This window comes from Nannospalax galili, unplaced genomic scaffold (genome assembly GCF_000622305.1).
Source record: "Nannospalax galili isolate Female #2095 unplaced genomic scaffold, S.galili_v1.0 scaffold259, whole genome shotgun sequence".
NCBI lineage: Eukaryota > Metazoa > Chordata > Mammalia > Rodentia > Spalacidae > Nannospalax > Nannospalax galili.
Window position 1 is genome coordinate 2182674 of NW_008344750.1, and position 20303 is coordinate 2202976.

The 20303-nt window shown below is 47.6% G+C and overlaps 1 protein-coding gene across 1 annotated transcript in view; it reads left to right on the forward strand.

Moving 5' to 3' along the window:
* The first annotated feature begins 456 nt into the window (after positions 1-456).
* Positions 457-20303, forward strand: part of Tbc1d10a (TBC1 domain family member 10A) — a 32467-nt gene continuing 12620 nt past the window's right edge. The window contains exon 1 of the mRNA XM_008841066.2: positions 457-748. Coding sequence (XP_008839288.1) covers positions 540-748 — 209 coding nt within the window. The 5' untranslated portion in view covers positions 457-539. The remainder of the gene's footprint in view (positions 749-20303) is intronic.

Consider the following 20303-nt stretch of genomic DNA (forward strand, 5'->3'; position numbering starts at 1 on the left):
TGGGACTTCCGGGGGCTAACTCAAAGGGCGCAAGCCCTAGCAGAATCCCTGAACCCATCTGGGTCTTCTCACAGTTCTGCAAAACTGAACGGGCTAAGCCACGACCTACGACCCCCGGGCTCCGCAAGGGGTAGGCCCCTGCCAGCAGACCCTGCAGCAGCTCGGGGGAGCCCGGCCCATCAGCCTGCCAGCGCGGTAGGTGACAGGCCTGGCACCCGCCAACCCGGAAGGGCCAGAAGAGCTAGTCCAGGTGTTTTCGTGATTGGCAGCCAGGGAAGGAGGGTCCCGGGCGGCGGTTGCCCCGCCCCCTCACGGCGATCCTGTTGGCGCCAGGCCGGAGGAGGTGGGCGGAATCCGAGGTCCTTGGTGCTCATTGGGCGTGCAGGGGAGAGCTCCCCGGGGAGCCCTGGCGTCCCGCCCCAGACCTGCGGCAGCCAATGGACGTGGCGTGTGGGCGGGGCGTCGGTAGCGTCTGTGGAGGCCAGGCGGCTGAGGCGGCTGAGGTGGCCGCTGGGGCTCTGGTGGCGGGCGCGGCCGGGATGGCGAAGAGCAGCAGAGAGAATGGGCCGCGAGCGCCCGCAGCTGGAGGGAGCTTGTCGGGGACCCGAGAGAGCTTGGCGCAAGGCCCCGACACCGCGACCACCGACGAGCTCAGCTCTCTCGGCTCCGACTCGGAGGCCAACGGCTTTGCCGAGCGCCGCATCGACAAGTTCGGCTTCATCGTGGGTTCGCAAGGCGCCGAGGGCGCGTGAGTAGCGCTGGGGTCTAGGCCAGGGGTCAGGGCCTGGCGCGAGACCTGCGCGGGCATGGGCGTGGGCGGGCAGAGCCGCCCTCCACCGACCGACGTGTCTGCCTCCCCACCAGGGCCGCTCGACCTTCTCCCCACTGTCCCATCCCCGCAGACCCGCCCCAGGCAGCATCCTACTTCCTACCTATTGACAGACAGGCCTCCCCTTTCTCTGTCCCCATGCCCGCCCCCCCAGACTGATCCGCCCCCTTCAGGAGAGGGGGGCAGCTAGCATCACCCCCAAACCTGACACCCTGGCCTTAGGGCTGATTGATTGACTTTGTCCTCCCCCCCATGCTCACAGATGGCCACCCCCCAAGCAGTTCTCCATCCCTTCCGTCCCCCACGTCCCCCACAGAGTCCTTGTCTTGTCACCTTAGAACACCACACTAGGAAACCCTAGGTAGACTTCAGAAGGACCCTCTGCTCTGCCTGCCCCACTCCAGGTCACACTAACCCTTACACCAAGGCACACTGACTTCAGAGGCACTGACACTGGCCAGGTTCTTCCCAGACAGTCCCATCTTGACATTGAAGGTCGCTTCCCATCATGGAAGGGTCAGAGAGTGTCCCACCCCCAACCCCTTCTGCCAAAATGTAGCTTTCTCTATTGTCACAGGCAACAGGTGAGCAGACACTCCCCCTTCCCTGTAGCTATAGGGTGACAGTGCCTCACCTCCAGGACTCACTGTCAATTTCATGGGTCACAGGAGCCAGCCAGCAGACTTCCAGGGTGCTATGGGTACACTCCTTTCCAAATTCAGATTTAGGATGGAAGTAAGAGGGAGACAGCAGGGGCCCCACTCATGTAGCATGCCCATATACCCCACTCTTGAGCACCCAGGCACCACCTAGCCAGTGGAGAAGGGTGGGCAGCTAGAGCAGCACTTTCCCTTGGAGATGGGCAGGCTGGGCTGTAGTCTTCTGCTCCACAGAAGCCTTGGGACCTAGTCCTCTTAGAGATTGTGAGTGCAGTCTGGTGGTCCTTTAGGGAAGATGACCTCTCGATCTCACTTGCATGCCAGCTATCTTGTTGTATGAGACTAGTGCCATGCACAGAATTGACAAGCCCCCCTCCCACTGTGTGCCTCCCAGTTAACAGACAACCTCTTAAAGACATCAGGGGGATCCTACTCCAGCCTTGACCCTGATCCAGAATGTATCTTCCCTCTCCTTCTCTTGACTGATTGTGACTGTACTTGGTGCCTTCAGCTATTCTTATGCCTTAACCAAGTACTTGACTATCTAAGAACCTACCCCATAAAGCTGCCCCATATAAAGGTCACTTCTGGAATATCATCTCTCCCCTACATCAAAGCCTCTTATTTACTAGGCCTTCCGAACCTCCTTAGGAGAAATCTACAAATTAGGCCCCTATCCTAGGAGTTCACCCCCGCCAACCCACTGGATCTGTCTCTTCCAGTCCCTCCCCACTTGCTCACAGCCTAGTCCAGTCCAGAACTCCAAGTACCCCTCATTCTCACCCCTCATCCTGACTTAATGCTTCGCCCTAGTTTCCCTGGGATGAGCTTGTGAAAACCCAGAGAGGATTTAGGGTGTGTTTCAACTAGGATATAGTCATCAAGGGATCCAGGGCCAGGGAGGGGTGGGGTCTTGAGGGGGTGGGAAAGAGTTCTGAGTTTTGTGTGGGGGGTCTTGGAAATAACTCAGATTTGCTGGTGAACTCTAAGGCATGAGAATTCTTCCATGCTTATCAGGCATTTAACCAGCGTGCAGGGCAATGTGGTATACCAAGAAAGGCCAGGCTTAGGGATCATACTTGCTGGCTCTGTGACCTTGGGCAGATCTTCAATCTCTGAGCCTGTTTACTCACTGTAAAGGGTAACAATAACACCCATATCCAATGCTACTGAGAGTACTAAATGAGAATCAGATATATATATATGAAAGCGCCTAGCATAGTGCCTGGCACAGGAAATGTTTTCTTTTTCCTTCAAAGGGTCTGAGAAATGAAGAGGGAAAAATGAGGGCGTACTGCTGGTATTTGTGGGCAGAGAGACGCCCTAGTGGGAGCACCTCCCTTTGGCTGCAGTACCCAACCAGGCAGCCAGACATCTGTCTTCCCTACACCCCAGCTGCAAACCTGAGATGTGGCTCCGCAGTGCCCACTATACCTCTGGTGTGTGTAAGGCCAAGGCTGAAGTGGGTGTCTTTTCTGCTTCACTTTCTTGAGCCTGTCAGTTAGTAAAATCTCTGGTATCAGAAAGCTTGGATCTTCCTTGTTTAGTTTATGTTGTGGTTCTAGAAAAGCCAGGAGTAAGTCCCTGCCCAAGGCCATAAGAGGGGAAGTTGTGGGAAGTTTCAGGGTGACCGCCCTGAACCCAGTCTCGTGGTTCAGGGGTAGGAGTCCATGTGCTGTTTCAGAGAAGTGAAACATTAGCATAGCCGACTGCAGTGGAGGTGGTGGGGGCTCTGGTTCAAGGTTAAAGGTTCATTTCAGCTACCCTTTGGCCAAAGGTTGTCTCAAGAAAAATCAGTTTTAGTAGTTGCCAAGGACAGGGGGAATGGGAAAGAAGTCAGAGGCTTCTTTATTCAGGTGTCCATTAGGTACCTGGTCTAAGTATATCATAAAATCATAGGCTGAGTGGAAGGGATCTTGAGAGATTGACCAGAACTAGCTAGCCCTTACTTGTATAGAAGACGAAACAGGCCAGAGGGGTGAATAACTTGCTTAAGATCACATAGAATATTAGCAGCAGAACCAGGCCTTAGATCTAGGGTTTCAGAATCCCTGGTCAGGACTAGCTTCACCATCCATGTATTCCTTTGGCCTCAGCAGGAAATCAGGTGTCAGACAGGTAACACTGAAGATAAGTTGCAGGAATCTACCTGCCTTCACCTTCTCTTGCTTAGCTTAGTGCTTTTTACTCCCTCAGCAGTGTAGGAGGCTAACAGGAATGGTGAGGAAGGCTAAGTGTGTTGTCATAAGTTCATTAGTCTGCTCAGCTTAGGAATGAGACCAGGCTTATTCACTTTTTTTCTCCTGGGGCCTACAGTGGGGGTAAATGTTCAAAACTTATTAATTTAATGATTTACTGATAGACATTCCAAGTTAGAAAACTATAAGTGACCTTAGAGCTGGCTGTCATCATATGGATAAGTATGAGGCAAATGATTAGCCATCCTTCAGCCTATGAGGAACAAAGCTTCTTTTTGTTTTGTTTTTTCATACAGGGTCTCCCTGTAGCCCCAATTGGCATAGAACTCACTTTATAGACCAGGCTGGCCTCTATCTCAGCAAGGCCTGCCTGCCTCTGCCTCCTAAATGCTGCCATGCCAAGCTCAAAGCTGGGGTTTAAACTCAAGAGCCCCCAATTTCTAATCCTGTACCTCTCCACTTCTTCATTTTGTCTTTATACTACTCTGCAGGGACCCTTTAGTGAAACTGAAGTTTTCCTGCCTGCTCTTGAGTAGTAGCCAGAGGCAAGAAAGCTGCTAGCCCATATATGACCCTGTGGGTAGACTAGGCACAGAGAGAGTCTCTGGCAGAATTAGTTTTGGCTTGACCTGAGACTGAGCTGAGCATTGAAACTCTGGGAAGACCAGGTGTTCTGAGCAGGGAAATGCAGGGAGGAATGATGTTACCCTTCCATATCTCTTGGGGGTAGAAGAGCAACCTGTGTGATGGCCCTTCTGTAGCCTAAAGGAGTAGGTCAGGAAGGGAAAGGAATACAAGTTAAATCCCAGGTCTCCTGGCTCTAGGGAGATAGCCTGAGTCCCTGACCTTCCTCTCCTTTTTCCTTGAGATTACCAGCACTGGCCTGAGGCTAGAGCTTCCTACCCAGCTTCAATCTGCTCTGTCTGCAGGCCAGATGAGGTAGAGTTATGCTCTCTGGGATCCTGTGGGCATTGGCTTCCTTCCTATTAGAGGAATAAGGGATCTGAGCTGGGCTCAGGGAGAAACATCTGGAACAGCAGTGTGCCTTCTTTAATTCTCCTGTTCCCTGTACTTCTAATTATGACAAACCAGCAACTTTGGAAGTCATAGAACTGGGTTAATTGGCATCTTTATAGATTGGTCTGTGCCAGTTTTTGTTGAGGTGGGGCCAGGGCCCTCCTAGCAAGCCAGAGCCTGCCTCTTTGCTCTCCTGCCACTACTGCCTTCTCTAGTTTGTAAACTCAGATTATCCACTTTTCTTGAGCTAGTACAGGTCCCAGGAAAGCATGGAGCTGGCAATGAGTGGTCCTTGGGTGGCCCATTTGGAAGAAGGCAGCTTCACATATGGGGCCTGGGTCTGTGACTCTAGACCACAGCCCCCCCACTTTTTTTTCCTCTTCATTCTCTTCTTTCATCCTCAAAGGAAAATCCAATTTGGTGGCTCTGTGGGTGTTCTAGAGCCTCAAACAAGACCTGACTTGGTAAAGGAGAGGGCAACTCACCAGCTGCTGCTCTGGGAAGGTGCCTGTGTGTCCACGTGCTGGAAACCCTAAGCTGTGGGAAAGAGATAAAGTGGTGGGGACTGTTTGATGTTTTGTCCTCCAAGCATCTGTTCTGAAAAAGAATGGGGTGGGTGGGTTGGGGGGGGTGACAACATCTGGCTCAGGTCCAGTCACCCAATCTGTTTACATATTAGGGTGGGAGAAAGAAAATAGTCCTATGTCCCCTCCTTATTTTTTTTATTTATTATTTTTATTTTATGTGTATGAGTGTATTGCCTGCGTGTGTGTGAGTATACTGTGTCGTGCAGTGCTGCAGAGGTCAGAAGAAGGCTTTGGATTCCCCTGGAACTGAAGTTAAGGACAGTTCATAGCTGCCATGTGGGTGCTGGGAATCGAACCCAGGTCCTCTGCAAGAACAGTCAGTGCTCTTAACCACTGAGCCACCTCTCCAGCCCTGGTCCCCTCCTTATACAAGCTCTGGAGTCTGGCTATCTGTGTGATCTTAAGACATGTTGCCTCATTTCTGAGTCTCATACATGCAAAGGTTATGCTAATACTGACTTTATGTGGTTACTGTGAGGTTAAAATAAACTTATGTTTGAAAAGAACCTATTACAGAGTACTCAGAGAACACTCTCAGACTAGTTAGTGAAGTGAGCTTGTCCTCATTTTTACTTCCCATCTCTAGCCATAGTGATTGAGGCTCAGCCCTGTGGGTAAGAGTGAATCCTAATCCAGGTGAACCTCACATTCCCCACATTCTGAACATGAGCTCCAAAGACCTATGCTAAGAGTGCTCCAAGTTTACCACCTGACTAATCTTGGGGCAGTGAGACCAGTTTTCTCACTTCTTGTTTTCTTTCTCCTAGAAGGGAGAAACTAGCTGGGCCCCCACTGGCCAACCAAAACTGCTTAGAAGCCCTCATATCCAGGATTTTAGGACAGCTGCTAACTTCAGTTTCTCTGTTTCATTTTCTCTTTCTTCATTTCTCCTACCCCCGTCCACTCTACTCCATTCCCTGTTTCTTCAAAGGCTATCACAGATTAGCTCTTCCTTCTGCTCAGTTAGAGGGTAGTTAGCTGAGGCAGCAGCCTGGGAGAACCAGACATAGCTTCATTTTACTAACTTAGCTACTAAGGCGCCCTTAGCTAATAGGGTACTTATTCCCCAGACACTTTTTTGAATACCTACTCTGCCAGACACTGTGATTGGGACAAGAAATAAACAAGACATTTCTGACTTATTGCCCTCAAGGAATTCAAAGACTGGTTGGAAGACAGAACCACAAACAAATCTTTACAATGTTGAGTGATAAAGTCTCTAATTGAGGTGTGCAGCTGCCCTTGGAGTCTATAAGAGGAAGCAGCAGCTCTGCCTACAACAGCCTATGAAGTGGTGGCATTCGATCCTAGGACTCAGGAGGGACAAGCAAGGTCATTTGATTGAATGGGAAGAGACTTATGTACAAAGTTCCACCCCAAAGCCAGCTGTTCGAGAAGTATAATGTGCCAAGAATAGAGGTGGCACACACCATTAATCCCAGCCCTTGAGAGGAAGAGACAGGCTGAGCTCTGTGAGATAGAAGCCGGCCTGGTCTACATAGTGAGTTCCAGGCCAGCTGGAGCTAGAGGGAGACCCTGTCTAAAAAAATAATAATAATAAAATAAAATAAAATAATAATAATAATAATAAATAGAGGTGGTAGGCAGGAAGTTAGAAGCAAGGGTAGGCTGGGAAAGGAGGTTGGGCCAAACAGCCTTGAATGCCAGTCTGAGTCCTCTTCTGTTTCAGAGATGTTAGTTGTGGAAGATGGCAAAAAAGCTAAATCACAAGAGAGATTGTCACAAGAATCTGAGATAGACCAAAAGAGCTATAGTGGGACCTGGAGGGGTCTAGAGCTAGGAGGAAGAGACTGACAAATCATTAGGGCTTGGAATGTGGCTGACCATGTGAAGCAACAGGTAGAAAGGCCTCTCACAGCCTGTCCAGGAGCCTGGCTACAAGGATGGCAAGGCCAGCTTCTCTTTCCTCTGCAGTAGGCAGTGAACTGCTGCTGATTTGGCTTTGTCACATCACTGGGTTCCCCAAGGTGCATGGCTTAGCTAGAATGCCCAGGGCACATCAAGGGGCTCTTTGTCTCTCTCCAGCAGGAGATCGGGTTGACTGACCTGGTTGGGAGAGGGAGTAGGGTGAGTAATACTGAGCTTTGTGGTCTCTGCCTGGTAAACATATTAGATGGCAAGAACTATTGCAAGGAGAGCCAGACTCCACTCTAAGGAACAAGGAATGAGGCTGAAGACAAGAGAAATCCTACCTTAGGATGGCATGGAAGCTTGAAGGGAGAATGTGGGCCTTTCACCATAACAAACTTGATCAAGGGGAGGCAAGTGACAGCCAAGGCCAGTTTGATCTCAGAGTATCTTTTTTTTTTTTTTTTGGTCTTTTTGAGACAGGGTCTCCCTGTAGCCCCATCTATCCTGGAACTCACTATGTAGAGCAGGCTGGCCTTGAACTCACAGAGATCCGCCTGCCTCAGCCTCCTGAGTGCTGGGATTAAAGGTGTGTGCCACCATGCCTGGCATCACAGAGTATCTTTTTCTTCTTGGAACTGGTGTGTTGACTGGGACAGGTAGAAGAGAGACTTATGAGAGACAAACTCCTAGGGACATTGCCAGTAACTCTTAGAAATCAGAGATTCTGGCTGGTAACCTGGCTTTAGGCTACTGTGTGGGGAAAGTACTCTTAACCAAGCAAAAGGTGAGGGTGATGGTACCAGCTTCCCAGTTGACTCCTCTGGTTCATGGCTTTGGTATGTCTCCTCATCCAACCACAGGGCTAATGTTCCCTGCTTTTTATCTAGCACTTACTATGTGTGCAGCCCTGTGCCAGCTTCTGAATAGAGACCAGTCCTCCTCTCATAGGACTTCTAGGCTAGCAAGGAAGTCATACATCAGACAAGTAGTTACAGGTGTATCTGTGTACAGAGGATTGTGAGGATCATGCAAGATACCTGGATTAGGAGCACAGTGCAAACTTCTGAGCAAGGATCAGAAGTTCAAGTCCTGAGTGTCCCTGAGCCACTAACTAGCTGTGTGACCTTGAGAAAGTAGCTTGGTTTTTTTTTTTTTTTTTTTTTCTTTCTTGAGTCAGTATCTCATGTGTAACCCTGTCTGGTCTGGAACTCCCAATATAGACCAGGCTGGCCTCAATCTCACAGAGCCGCCTTCCTCTGCCTCTTAGTGCTGGGATTAAAGTTGTGTGCCACCACACCTAAGGTTGTTTAGTCTTTTAAAATGTCAGTTTTCCCGAATATAAAATAAAGCTCATTTAGCTCAAATATTCTAAGACTGACCTTGGAAAGATGCTTTGATAGATAACCCCAATATAAGGGGTCATTGTGACATATCCCACAGAAACCAGCGTTGCCAGCATGCTTTGTTCCTCTTCTGTGAATGTCTCACTTTCCACTAGTTTCTCACTAACCACTAGTGCATAGAACTAGAGGTTCTCATCTGTAGAGGTGTGATGAGATGGAAGGATGCTCAAATTTATCCATCTCTGTAGGTCCCCGGTAATCATTACAGGAGCAATGGGAAATTGGCAATATAAGAGTTATTTTACTTTGTTTACAGACAAGAAATCTGAGCAAGTGATGGAACTGGGCTTTCTGTTTCCCAGTTTTCCATTCTGCCAGAGCTGGTGGCTACCTTGTGGCCTCTCTTCCCACTTCCTGTCCCAGTTGTAGGACTTCAGCTCAGCCTCAAGTGTCTGTACTTTTTCTAACAGGAAAACCCAAGAGGTTCATTTTGTTGCCTGATAATGAGACGGGAAGATCTGAGTCGTGAGGGACCCAGGAAATGTGTGGGAACCCTTGTTCCTCATCAGTTCATCTGGGCCCTGGACACTGTACAGAACAATCTTTCCTAGTCTGCCCCTTTCAGAAAAATGCTGCTACTTTCTTTTTTTAAAATTATTTTTATTTTGCCAGGCGTGGTGGTGCACGCCTGTAGTCCCAGCATTTAGGAGGCAGAGGCAGGCAGATCTCTGTGAGTTCAAGGCCAGCCTGGTCTACATAGTGAGTTCCAGGACACCTGGGGCTACAGGGAGACCCTGTCTCAAAAAAGACCAAAAACAATTATTTTTAGTTTATGTATATGAGTGTATTGCCCACATGAGTGTAAGTGCACCCGTGTCATGCAGTGCCCATGGAGATCAGAAGAGGGTGTTGGATCTCCTGCAACTGGAGTTACAGATGGTTGTTAGACACCATGTGGGTGCTGGGAATTGAACTCGGGTCCCCTGGAAGAGCAGCCAGTGCTCTTAACTGCTGAACCATCTCTCCAGCCCCAAATGTCACTTTCTTTTCCCTCCCTGTCTTGACTTTACAAGGCAAGGCAACCTAAACTTTGGTCTAGAAGAGCCCAAGTTGAAGACACCAGCAGACTTAGCTTTCTATCCCCCTCCTGATGCTTTCTAGGCATGTGACCACTCTAAATCCCTAAACAGACAATTGGTGGCATTAGGAGAGGAAGGTATTAGAAGGATAATGTTCGAAAAGTACCCAGCACAGTATCTGACACAGTATAAAGGCTCTGTGTTCATAGTACATGGTGACTTTCACACTTCAAGTGAGATTCAGGAGATTCACTTTATATTCACTTAGTATAATTGTGAGGAAGCAAGGTGGTAGGTGTGAAGATCCAGCTTCCCTCAGATGTTCCGCCCACTCACCCCGGGTCTTGGGGGTGAGGCAGAAGGCAGTCCCACCAAGCTTGAGGTCAGGATCTCCCTGACCTACGGGGCAGGTTGGGAATCCCCCCTCAATTCCTCATTGAGTCATTTGCAGCAAGGCCCATAGGCAGTCCTGACTCTTAAGATTGCTCTTCCCTCTCTTTGGCCTATGTAGAGAAAGCAGATGTAAGGGCAGAGGTGGGCCTCCTGAGCACTTTAAGGCCAATATGTAACTAGAGGGTTGCCTGGGGCCTCTGTTCTCTAGGCCTCCTAATTACCTCCACTATCCTCCCTGTGTGTGCCTTGTAGACCTTTGTCCTGGGCTTCCTGGTATGTTTCTAGGTGACCCCCTCCATTCTCTCAGCATTGTTATCATAATGGCAGTTTCACAGAGAAACTTCTGTGGTGGCTTAGATTGTCACCTACCCGGGTCTTCTCACTTTATGAGATGCAGTCATTATCATAATCCTCATTTTACATAGGCAGAAGCCAAATTTCAAAAAGGTAAAGTGACTTGCAAAATGACACACGCGTGTAGCTTGGAGTTCTAGGTTCCTGGGAGCAAGATTGGTGTGTACCCAGCTGAACATATAACATCCCATGATGGAGCTGGGTGACAGAGCCAGAGAAGAGCAGCCTCACCTGCCAGTGCCATCCCTGCTTGCTATGGACCTTGGACAGTGACTGCCTTGCTGAGAACCTGAGTTTTCTCATGTGCCAAGTAGGGTTGATTGGGGAGTGCATCTCATGAGCTTTGTTATCAGGATTAAATGAAATGATGTCAGTTAAATGCTGAGCAATGTCTGGTGCTTAGCAAGTGTCTGGTAAGTATAATCACAGACGTTCAGTTAAGTTAATTGAATAAGAGAACTGTAATGTTGTAAAAGGCCGTAGTCAAGCAGATCTGTGCTCAGCCCTATGTTGGCCTTCAAGCAAGGTCTAGAGCTGGTGTTAGACTAAAGAGAGTGCTCTTACTGTGCTTGTGCCACCCGATCTCAAGGTGGATATCAGTATTCCGACTTTGCTGAGGACACTGAAACTCAGAGGCCTGAGGTTGCAAAGCGAATGAGTTGGTTACCACATGTTTATCAGTTGCCAGCTAGGTACCAGGTACCAGACACTATTCTCAGCCTGGGACACACTGCAGAGAATGAGCTTGATGGAACTCTCCAGGAGCAAACCTCAAGGAATGCTGCCTCAGCAGACCAGAGGTCAGGCAGGGAAACTGGACTTGCTCTGCTGGACTGTTCACATTCCTCACACAAGCCATGCCCTTCTGATTAACTTGTGTTAGCAGGTACTAGGCCTTCTGCCTGGTGTGTCCTTTTCCCTTTTTCAGCCTAGCCACTTCCTGTAACCCTTCAAATCCCACTTAAAAGTTAGCTCCCCAAACATCCCACCCTCACCCTAGGACCTTGCAGAGTCCTAGCACCTTGCATGCTGTATGCTAGCACTTTTGTATGTATGCTAGTTATTTACCCACCCAGCTGCCTCCTCTGCAGCATTGGCCACCATAAGGGCAGGGGCTGCATTTTATTCATCTTTGTTGCAAGGCTCTAGAGAGATGTGTATGGAATGTTATATGCTAATTGTGCTGTCCATGGAGCAGTTAAGGAGAGGCATTGTAGAGATGAGAGGCAGTTCTGAATGAGGCCTACAGTGGTGAGTGGGAGCCAGTTAGAAGTGGGGGAAGGCTGAAGAAAGTGACTCAGGGGGAGGGGCACCTAGAGGTAAGACCAGGAATGAAAGGAGTAATGTGGGAGGTACTGAGAGCCAGGGCCTACCATCCTTGTTGGAGAGGTAAGGCAAAAGGGAGTCATGAAGGAGTTTGGGCAAGGAGGGACCTTATGTAAACAGTGAGTCAAGCCACTTAGGAGAAATCTATCAATAAGCTCTATCCACAGTTTGTGGATAGGTGAGGGAGCCATATATGAGCCAGGGTGCATGGACCCTGGGTGCCTGCAGGGAGTTTGTGATCCAAACTCCCAGTCACTGGCAGGAAATTTCAAGCACCACTATGCCTGACCAGGGTTGGGTTTTGGGGAAGGGATGTGCTCCTTTGAGAAAAGGTTCCACAGCTTCCTGCAGTTGTCAGGGAGAGCTGCCCTGGGAATGCTGCCGTCTGCCCTTGCCTAGCTGACTGGGCCAAATGAAAAGGGATTCCTTCATTTTTGGAGTCAGCAAGACTGGTGATTAAAGGAGCCATTTCTTCTGTCTCACATGGAACAGGGTGGAGTTGAGCAGAATAGAGAGCTGGGCAGAGGCCCAGGATGCTGCAGCCCGTGAAGGGTGGAGAGAACCTGTTTACCATTGTGCACTGACCCCACGCTGGAAGGAGCAGAGCCAGGGAATGCCTCATGGGAAAGAGAAGCAGGCCCAAATCTCCTGCACTGGGAGAGAGAGAAAGTGAAGCAACCCAGCTCATCTAGATGGGAGCCTGGTCACTGACAGCCATCACCAAGGCAGGATAGCCAGACCATCACCTTTTCCATACCACTCACAACATGCCCTTGGGCAAGTCACCCTCTGGCCCTCAGACCTCCCTCTTGTCTGGGAAGGGTGTTCTCACTGTGTGATATCACACGCCTGATTGTCAGTCATTTGCACAACCTAATCTGTCTTCTTCCATACTCTAGTTTCCCCTCTCCCTTTTTGTGAAACTAACTGGCTTAAAAGCTATGTGTGCTTTCAGGTGGCTTTTAGGGTAATGAATGCCAGAGGTTGTCATCTAGTGTACAAAGCAAGCCAGCTTCTTATCCTCATTTCTCTTCCCAGTTTCCCCACCCTCACTGTCTCTAGACTCATGATTAGCCCTATATTTTCTGCATATTCCTGATTTCCGATACTTTGCTATGACTTCCTAAGATGACCTCTTCTCCATCCTGAAGACCACTGTCATGCTCTTTACTTTTGCCTTTCTCAGAGGATGGTAAAGAGTAGGAAAGGGAATATGACAAGGCTCAAGGCTATGTTATGTATGGGCCACTTTATATTTGTTGGTCAGTTTAGTGCTTGAGTGACAACCTCCACTTCTAGGCTGTGTAATGTGGGCAGTTCGCTCAACCATGCTGTATGTTAATATTCTTGCCTATTGAATGTAGGTAATAAAAACTACTTCCTTGGGAAGATGTATGCCCTGTTGTGCTTGGCAGAGTTAGTACATGGCCGGTGTTTGAAACATGTCATCTTTACAGCTGCTCCCTGGCCAGGTAATATAGCCCCCTTGTTATAGATGAGAAACCAGATGTGTAGAGAGTGGAGAAGCCCTATCCTGTTTCACATAGATGTAAAGTGGTAGAGCTGGGAGAGTAGGCAAAGCCAGGAATTACAGTATGTGTGTGTCTTAGAATAAATTATATAATCTCTTGGGCTTCTATGACTTCCTAGGCAAAATGGAGATAATCTTACCCTGCATACCTCCAAGAGCTATGTTTGAGAATTGGTCAGATGAGAAAATGAGTGTGAAAGTTAAAGCTACAGATATCATTTGCCAAATAGCTACCATTTTCTGGCTACCCACCATATATATTGCAGTCCTATGTAATAAGAATTGTGCATTGTGGTCCCACTAAAGGTGAAGTAGGGTTGGGGATATAGCTCAGTGGTAGAATGCTTGCTTACACTATGCACAAGGTCCAGGTTTGAGCCCAGAAACCAGGGAAAGGAGAAAAGGAGAGGGAAGCCCGTAGTTTCCAAGCTAATAGATGGAGAAACTATAATACATTCCTAGGTCTGTTGACTTCAGGGTCTACACTGTTTTCTCACCTATCACCTGATGGAGATGAAGAACATCAGTTCTGTGGTCTGTGACTTAAGTGTTTCTGCTTAGGATATATTTCTCTTCTTTTGGGCTGGTTCAGGGAGTGAGCCTTGGAGGAAAGGGACCAAGGTTTTTTTATTTTAGGACTTTTTTTTTTTTTTTTTTGTCTTTTGAGACAGGGTCTCCCTGTAGCCCCAGCTGGGCCTGGAGCTCACTGTGTGTCAAGCTGGCCTTGAACTCACAGAAATCCACCTGCCAGCCTCCTGGGTACTGGGACTAAAGGCATGTGCCACCACACCCGGCAGGGACCAAGCTTTATCTTCCACAAAGAATACAAGGGTCCTTGGCATATGCAGTGTCCCTATTAAGTTCACCAAGTCAAGGGATTGAGAGCACAAGTTTAAAAGGACAAGGGAGGGAAGGTGCCAGGATCCTTAGGAACTAGGTGTGTCTCTAAGCGTTTGGAAGCCTTTAGCTTCTGAATTTTGAGAGACTACTAAGGAACTTGGAACCTGCAGAATAGTGCCCATGAAGTATCACTGCCTCTTTGGGCCATGGAATGGTACAGCACAGCTCGGTCTAGGAGTCTGGGAGCCAGACAAGATCTGTGCTCAGCTACCACCTTTTGTCTCCTCTGAGCCTTCCTTCCTCAGTAGGTAGGGCTACTGGCAAACAGCAGATTGCCTAGGCATAACATCTCCAACTGGGGTTTTGCTTGCCAGCAATGCCTGTCCATTCTATTGCCTTTACTAAACATTGTTATGCATAGACAGGCTGCTCACTACAGTTGTCAGCTCAGGAATTGGGGTTAGACTGTCTCTAGGGGCCTGGGGGCCAAATAGAGCCATGCAATAGCACCTGGAAAGGGGCCTGATTTCCCCAGACTTCCCCCAGGGAATCATAGGCAAAACAGCAGTCACTGTGGCAGAGGGGAAGCCTGGTTCAGCCATTAATATTTAGCTGCTTGCACCTCTCTGATCTGGTCAAGCCTTCTCATTGGTCTAATGGAAATTACAGATAGTCTTTGAGGGCTCTACCTCATGGGGTGTTAGAGGGAAAAATAAAATTTCTCTAGGCAGAAGTGCCTTGTAGACTGGAATATGATACATATAAAAGTAATGATGTCATATAGAAAGCCAGGCAGGCATCTGTGAGGTGTGTGTAAGGAGTTACTGCAGAAGATCAAGACTTGGTCTAATTGAGGAGGGAGGGATAGTGCTAAGCAATATGAGCAAGCTTATATTGTAATGAATATTCATTTCAGACTTCCTCCCTTTATCCATTCATGCATTGGTACTAGATTCAGCTTCAAGGGATTGTAAGAAATCTTAAAAATGTTTTTACATATATTTATTATTATTTTATTATTTTTGTTATGAGTGTATTGTCTGCATGTGTGCAAGTGCAGCTGTGTCATGCAATGCCCACAAAGGTCAGAGGAGGGCGTCAGATTCCCATGTGGAACGTGGGCTTGTCCCGTCCCCCCACCCCCCGCCCCATGTATGTGTGCGTGTGTGTGTGTGTGCGTGTGTGTGTGTGTGTGTGTGTGTGTGTGTATGTGTGTGTGTATCAAAAGACTTGCAGGATCAAACTCAGATTGTCAGACTTAGTGACATGTGCTTTAACCCATGCTAAACCATCTTACTGTAGCTTGTTTGTTGATTTGTTTGTTTTTGAGAAAGGGTCTCATTCTGTAGCTTAAGCTGGCCTCAGTCTCATGGCAGTCCTCCTGACTCAGCCTCCCAGGTGCTGGAATGTGTCACTATGTCCAGCTTACCTAGCTTGAAAAAAAGAAAGAAATATATATATGAAAAGTAGATTTATTTATTAAAAATTTATTAAAAATATTTTATTTATTCTGGCCAGGCATGGTGGTCCACACCTTTAATCCCAGCAGAGGCAGGCAGATCTCTGAGTTTGAGGCCAGCCTGGTCTCCATGGCAAATCCAGGCCAGCTGGGGCTACAGGGAGACCCTGTTTCAAAACGACCCAAAAAATTGTTTTTATTTATTATTTTTATGCGTATCTATATATTGCCTGCGTGTAGGTAAGTGCACTCATGTTGTGCAATGCCAGTGGAGAACAGAAGAGACTGTTGGATCCCCTGGAACTGGAGTTATGGACAGTTGTTAACTGCCATGTGGTTGCTGGGATTCGAACCTGGGTCTTCTGCAAGAACAGTCAGTATTCTTAAGTGCTGAACCATCTCTCCAGCCCCCCCCAAAAGTAGATTTTTCATATAATTCATTAAAAATAAATATCAGAGTATGTGTTTATACATGTAAGGGCAACTTATTTCATAAAACTTTTTTGTTTTTCTTTTATTTTGAGACATGGTCTTACCATGTAGCCCGACTGTCCTGGAGCTCCCTATAGTAGACCAGACTGGCCTTGAACTCACAGAGATCCACCTTCCTCTACCTCCAAAGTGCTGGGACTAAAGGTATGCACCACCATGCCCAGCCCTCATAAAACATTTTAAGTGTGTGTGTGTGTGTGTGTGTGTGTGTGTGTGTGTGTATACTTGGTATGAAATACGGATCATACTATGGGTCTCAATTTGGATTATGAGAAATGGCATTCTAAGCCAGGGTGAAGGTCTGCAGGTTGGAGTGCAGTTAATGACAGATATCTGGACCCACAAGTGGGCAGGCTATGAAGATGCCGAGGGCTTGGCCTCTGGGGGTGTAGGAATGTAGTACAAGGGTCAAAAGCATGGGCCATGGAATCAGATAGACCTGGGATTAGTTTCAGCTTGCTTCTTGAAGCTACATGCCCTTTAGCAAAGCTATTAACTTAGTCTTTTTTTTTTTTTTTTGAGACAGGGTCTCCCTGTCCCCCCAGCTGTCCTGGAACTCACTATGTAGACCAGGATGGCCTTGAACTCACAGAGATCCACCTGCTTCTGCCTCCCAGGTGCTGGGATTAAAGGTGTGTGCCACACCTTTATTTTCTGCTGTACAGTGGAGAATGATATTGTCCTGGGGTTATTAGGAAAGGTACATGATAAACGTAAAATTTTGAGAAAGAAATTAGTGATATATAAATGCTGATACTATTATTGTTGTACTTGGGGGTTTTAATAGTATGTGAGGTCCTGAAAGGGTGCTGTGACTTCAAGAGGGGAGAAGAAAGGGGATTTCAGACAGGGGTGGGTGGGTAACAAGGATAAGCATATGTGTGCCTGGTATAAGAAAGGTGTGAACATTGTGCAGCACCAGAGGTGTTGAAAATACAGGGAGAAGCCACCAGGAAGTCATTGTCATAACATGGAAAGAAAGTTTTAGCTATAGAAGCTGTTCAACAATAGGATGGCTTTTCCTGGAGGTAATAAAGCGGTAGCCCTGGTGGAGTTCTAATAGAGGCTGGGCCTCAGAGTCTGTTCTTGGTAGGCTCTTTGGTTATAAACTCTCTCCGGCCACCTTCAGGAAAGAGGGGTTTTCTGGAGAATGAGTGAGATCCTGATCTGAGGCATCCCTCAAGGAACATTTGGTCAGCTTTTCTCTCATGATTAGCAACTGACTCACAATTTCTGCACTGTCAGGAAGAAACTACCTTAGGGCCATTATACCTTCATGCTGTCTGAAGCACTCCCCCATCCCATCTTCATCCCACAGCTCACTTCTTGCCATTCTTTCAGGGTCAAGTTACAGTGTAGCTGCCTGAGCATAAAGGGAAACTGAAGCTCAAAGAAGGATGGGGACTTGCTTGATATAGAAGAATTCCTATAGCTAGAACAGATGCTTTCTGCATTCCTGACTGACTTAGTTGAAGGATCCTTTAACCTTTGCTTGTTTGTTTTGTTTTTTGAGACAGTCTCACTTTGTAGCCTTGGCTGGCCTAGAACTTGCTATATAGACCAGGCTGACCTCAAACTCAAACCTGTGCCTCCCAAGTGTCACACTAAAGGTGTGCACTACCACACCTGGCATTAATCTTCTGATTTTATAAAAATAGCCAGGTGTGGTGGCACACACCTTTAATCTGAACACTGGGAGGCAGAGGCAGCAGATCAGATCCCTATGAGTTCAAGGCCAACCTGGTATACATAGCAAACTCCAGACCAGTTGAAGCTACAGGGAGACCCTGTCTCAAAAAAACCAAAAAGAAGGGGGGGAGGGCGCTGGAGAGATGGCTCAGCGCTTAAGAGTACTGACTGTTCTTGCAGAGGACCCCGGTTCAATTCCCAGCACCCACATTGTGGCTACGAACTGTCCTTAACTCCAGTTCCAGGGAAATCTGAAGCCCTCTTCTGACCTCCACAGCATTGCATGACATGGGTGCACTCACATACATGCAGGCAATACACTCATACACATAAAATAAAAAAAAATAAAATACTTTTTAAAAAAGACCAAAAAATTATTTTATTTACTTATTATTTATTTATTTATTGGTCTTTTTGAGACAGGGTCTCCCTGTAGCCCCAACTGGCTTGGAACTCGATGTGTAGACCAGGCTGGCCTTGAACTCAGAGATTCTCCTGCTTCTGCCTCTGGAGTGCTGGGATTGAAGACGTGTGCCACTACGCCCAGCTTTTTATTCATTATTTTTATTTTCTGTGTATGAGTATATTGCATGCATGTATGTAAGTGCAGTGTCTGTGGGGGTTAGAAGAAGGCATTAGATTTCCCTGGAACTGGAGTTATGGACAGTTATTAGCCACCATGTGGGTGCTGGGAACCAAACCCAGGTCCTCTGTAAGAGCAGCCAGTGTCCTTAACTGCTGAGCCATCTCTCTAGTCCCTAAACCTTCTGATTTTTAAAAAATGGACATCCTGGGGCCAGAGAGAAAGCTCAGTGGTTAAGAACACTGGCTGTTCTTGCGGAAGACCCCGGTTCAAATCCCAACATCGACATGGCAGCTAACAACTGTCCATAACTCCAGTTCCAGGGGATCCAATGGCCTCTTCTGTCCTCTGTGGGCATTACATGATACAAGTGCACTTATATACATGCAGGCAATACTTGCATATACATAAAATAAAATTAAAAAAAAATGGACACCACACCTTTAGTTCCAGTACTCCGGAGGCAGAGGCAGGCGGATCCCTGTGAGTTCAAGGCCAGCCTGGTCTACATAGTGAGTTCCAGAACAGCTGGGGCTACAGAGAGACCCAGTCTCAAAAAGACCAAAAAAAAAAAAAAAGATGGACATCCTTTGTAGGAAGACAAGTCTGCCTATAGTTAGTGTGCTGTATGCTGGGAACAGTGGCCTCCAGTGGCCTCTCTCTCACCATCTCCAGATAGATTAAACTTCTGCTATTGGAAGGCAGGCTATTTAAATGAGTATATTTCCTCAAAAGTTTTCCAGTTTAATGCAAATAGATCTTCTGATATACACATTTAGAGCAATAGTGTGTTTGAGCAATGTGTTTCTGAGATCAGTGGTGTCTTAGAATCCAGGAAATACAGTCGTTTGTTTTGTACCCTATTGAAATTCCGGTTTGAGGTTTGACATTGGGGCTTTGAAACTGCCAAAGCTGTTATCTGGCATCAGTTAAAAGAACTTTCAGCATGTTCCTCTGTGTATTTGCAATTGGAAGAATGGGATCTCTGAAGTGCTGCAGTCAGATTTCACCAACAGAGCTAGACCCAGGGTTGAGGTGTTAAATTGGTATGGATTTAATCATGTAGGGATTCTTTGGAAACTGGCAATTTCAGTTGAAAGTCTCAGTTTCTCTGAGCCTCAGTTTCCTTATCTGTGCAGTGAGGGGGTAGTGTCTAGATCAGATGTTATCACATCCATAACTGCTAGAACTTCCTGTTGACTCATGTGGGCACCCGTTTAGTTGACTAGAAGGCTCATCCCTAACTTACTGCGTAAATGAGGATGTTGTCAGTGTGGATGTCACCATGACTGGGGGGCGTGTTAGGGACCTTTGGTTTCTGCTTCTTGGGTGCTTGGGGGTTGACTGAATGTACATATCCTTTTGTAAAGGCTTGAGCACTGCTTTGCTCTTATCAAGGAGGGAAAAGCAAAGACTGTCTTTGTGTCCTAGTTCTGCCTCTAGGTAGTGAGAGATAGCAGTTTGAGGGAGGGTGGCTGTGGCAGTGTGTTGAGCAGCCCAGTTTGTCCCAGACTATGGTCAGTCCCTCCTCAGCTGTTCCAGTCCAAGGCTGCTCTCAGGCCTGACCAGTTCCCCAGATAAAGTGCACTGAAGAAGTACCTACCCTTTTGTATCCTGGAGGCCTCAGCTCTGCCAGGGCCCCTCCCTCTGCTCTTCTAACTAGTAAGTCACAGCAGCACATTTCCTTCCGGCAGAGAATCAGAAACTTTAGGCCTGGGCAGGCCCCAGCTTCACCATGTCCTGTTCCTGAGAGTTCCTTGAAGCTGCCTCAAGTGCCTCCCACCCTGTGTCCCTTTCTGGGAAGTCAAATAGGACTGAATGCCAGCTCTGGGTTACATAGGACCTGGCTTGGGATTGAGTCCCAGTTTTTCTACTGATTTTCTATTTGATTCTGAGCAAGACCTCCCCCCACTGTATATCTTAATCTCTCTGAGCTTGTTTCCTCATCTGTAATTAATCTCTGCTTAATACTGTCAACTTCCTAACTTCCTTCCTTCCTTCCTTCCTTCCTTCCTTCCTTCCTTCCTTCCTTCCTTCCTCCCTCCCTCCCTC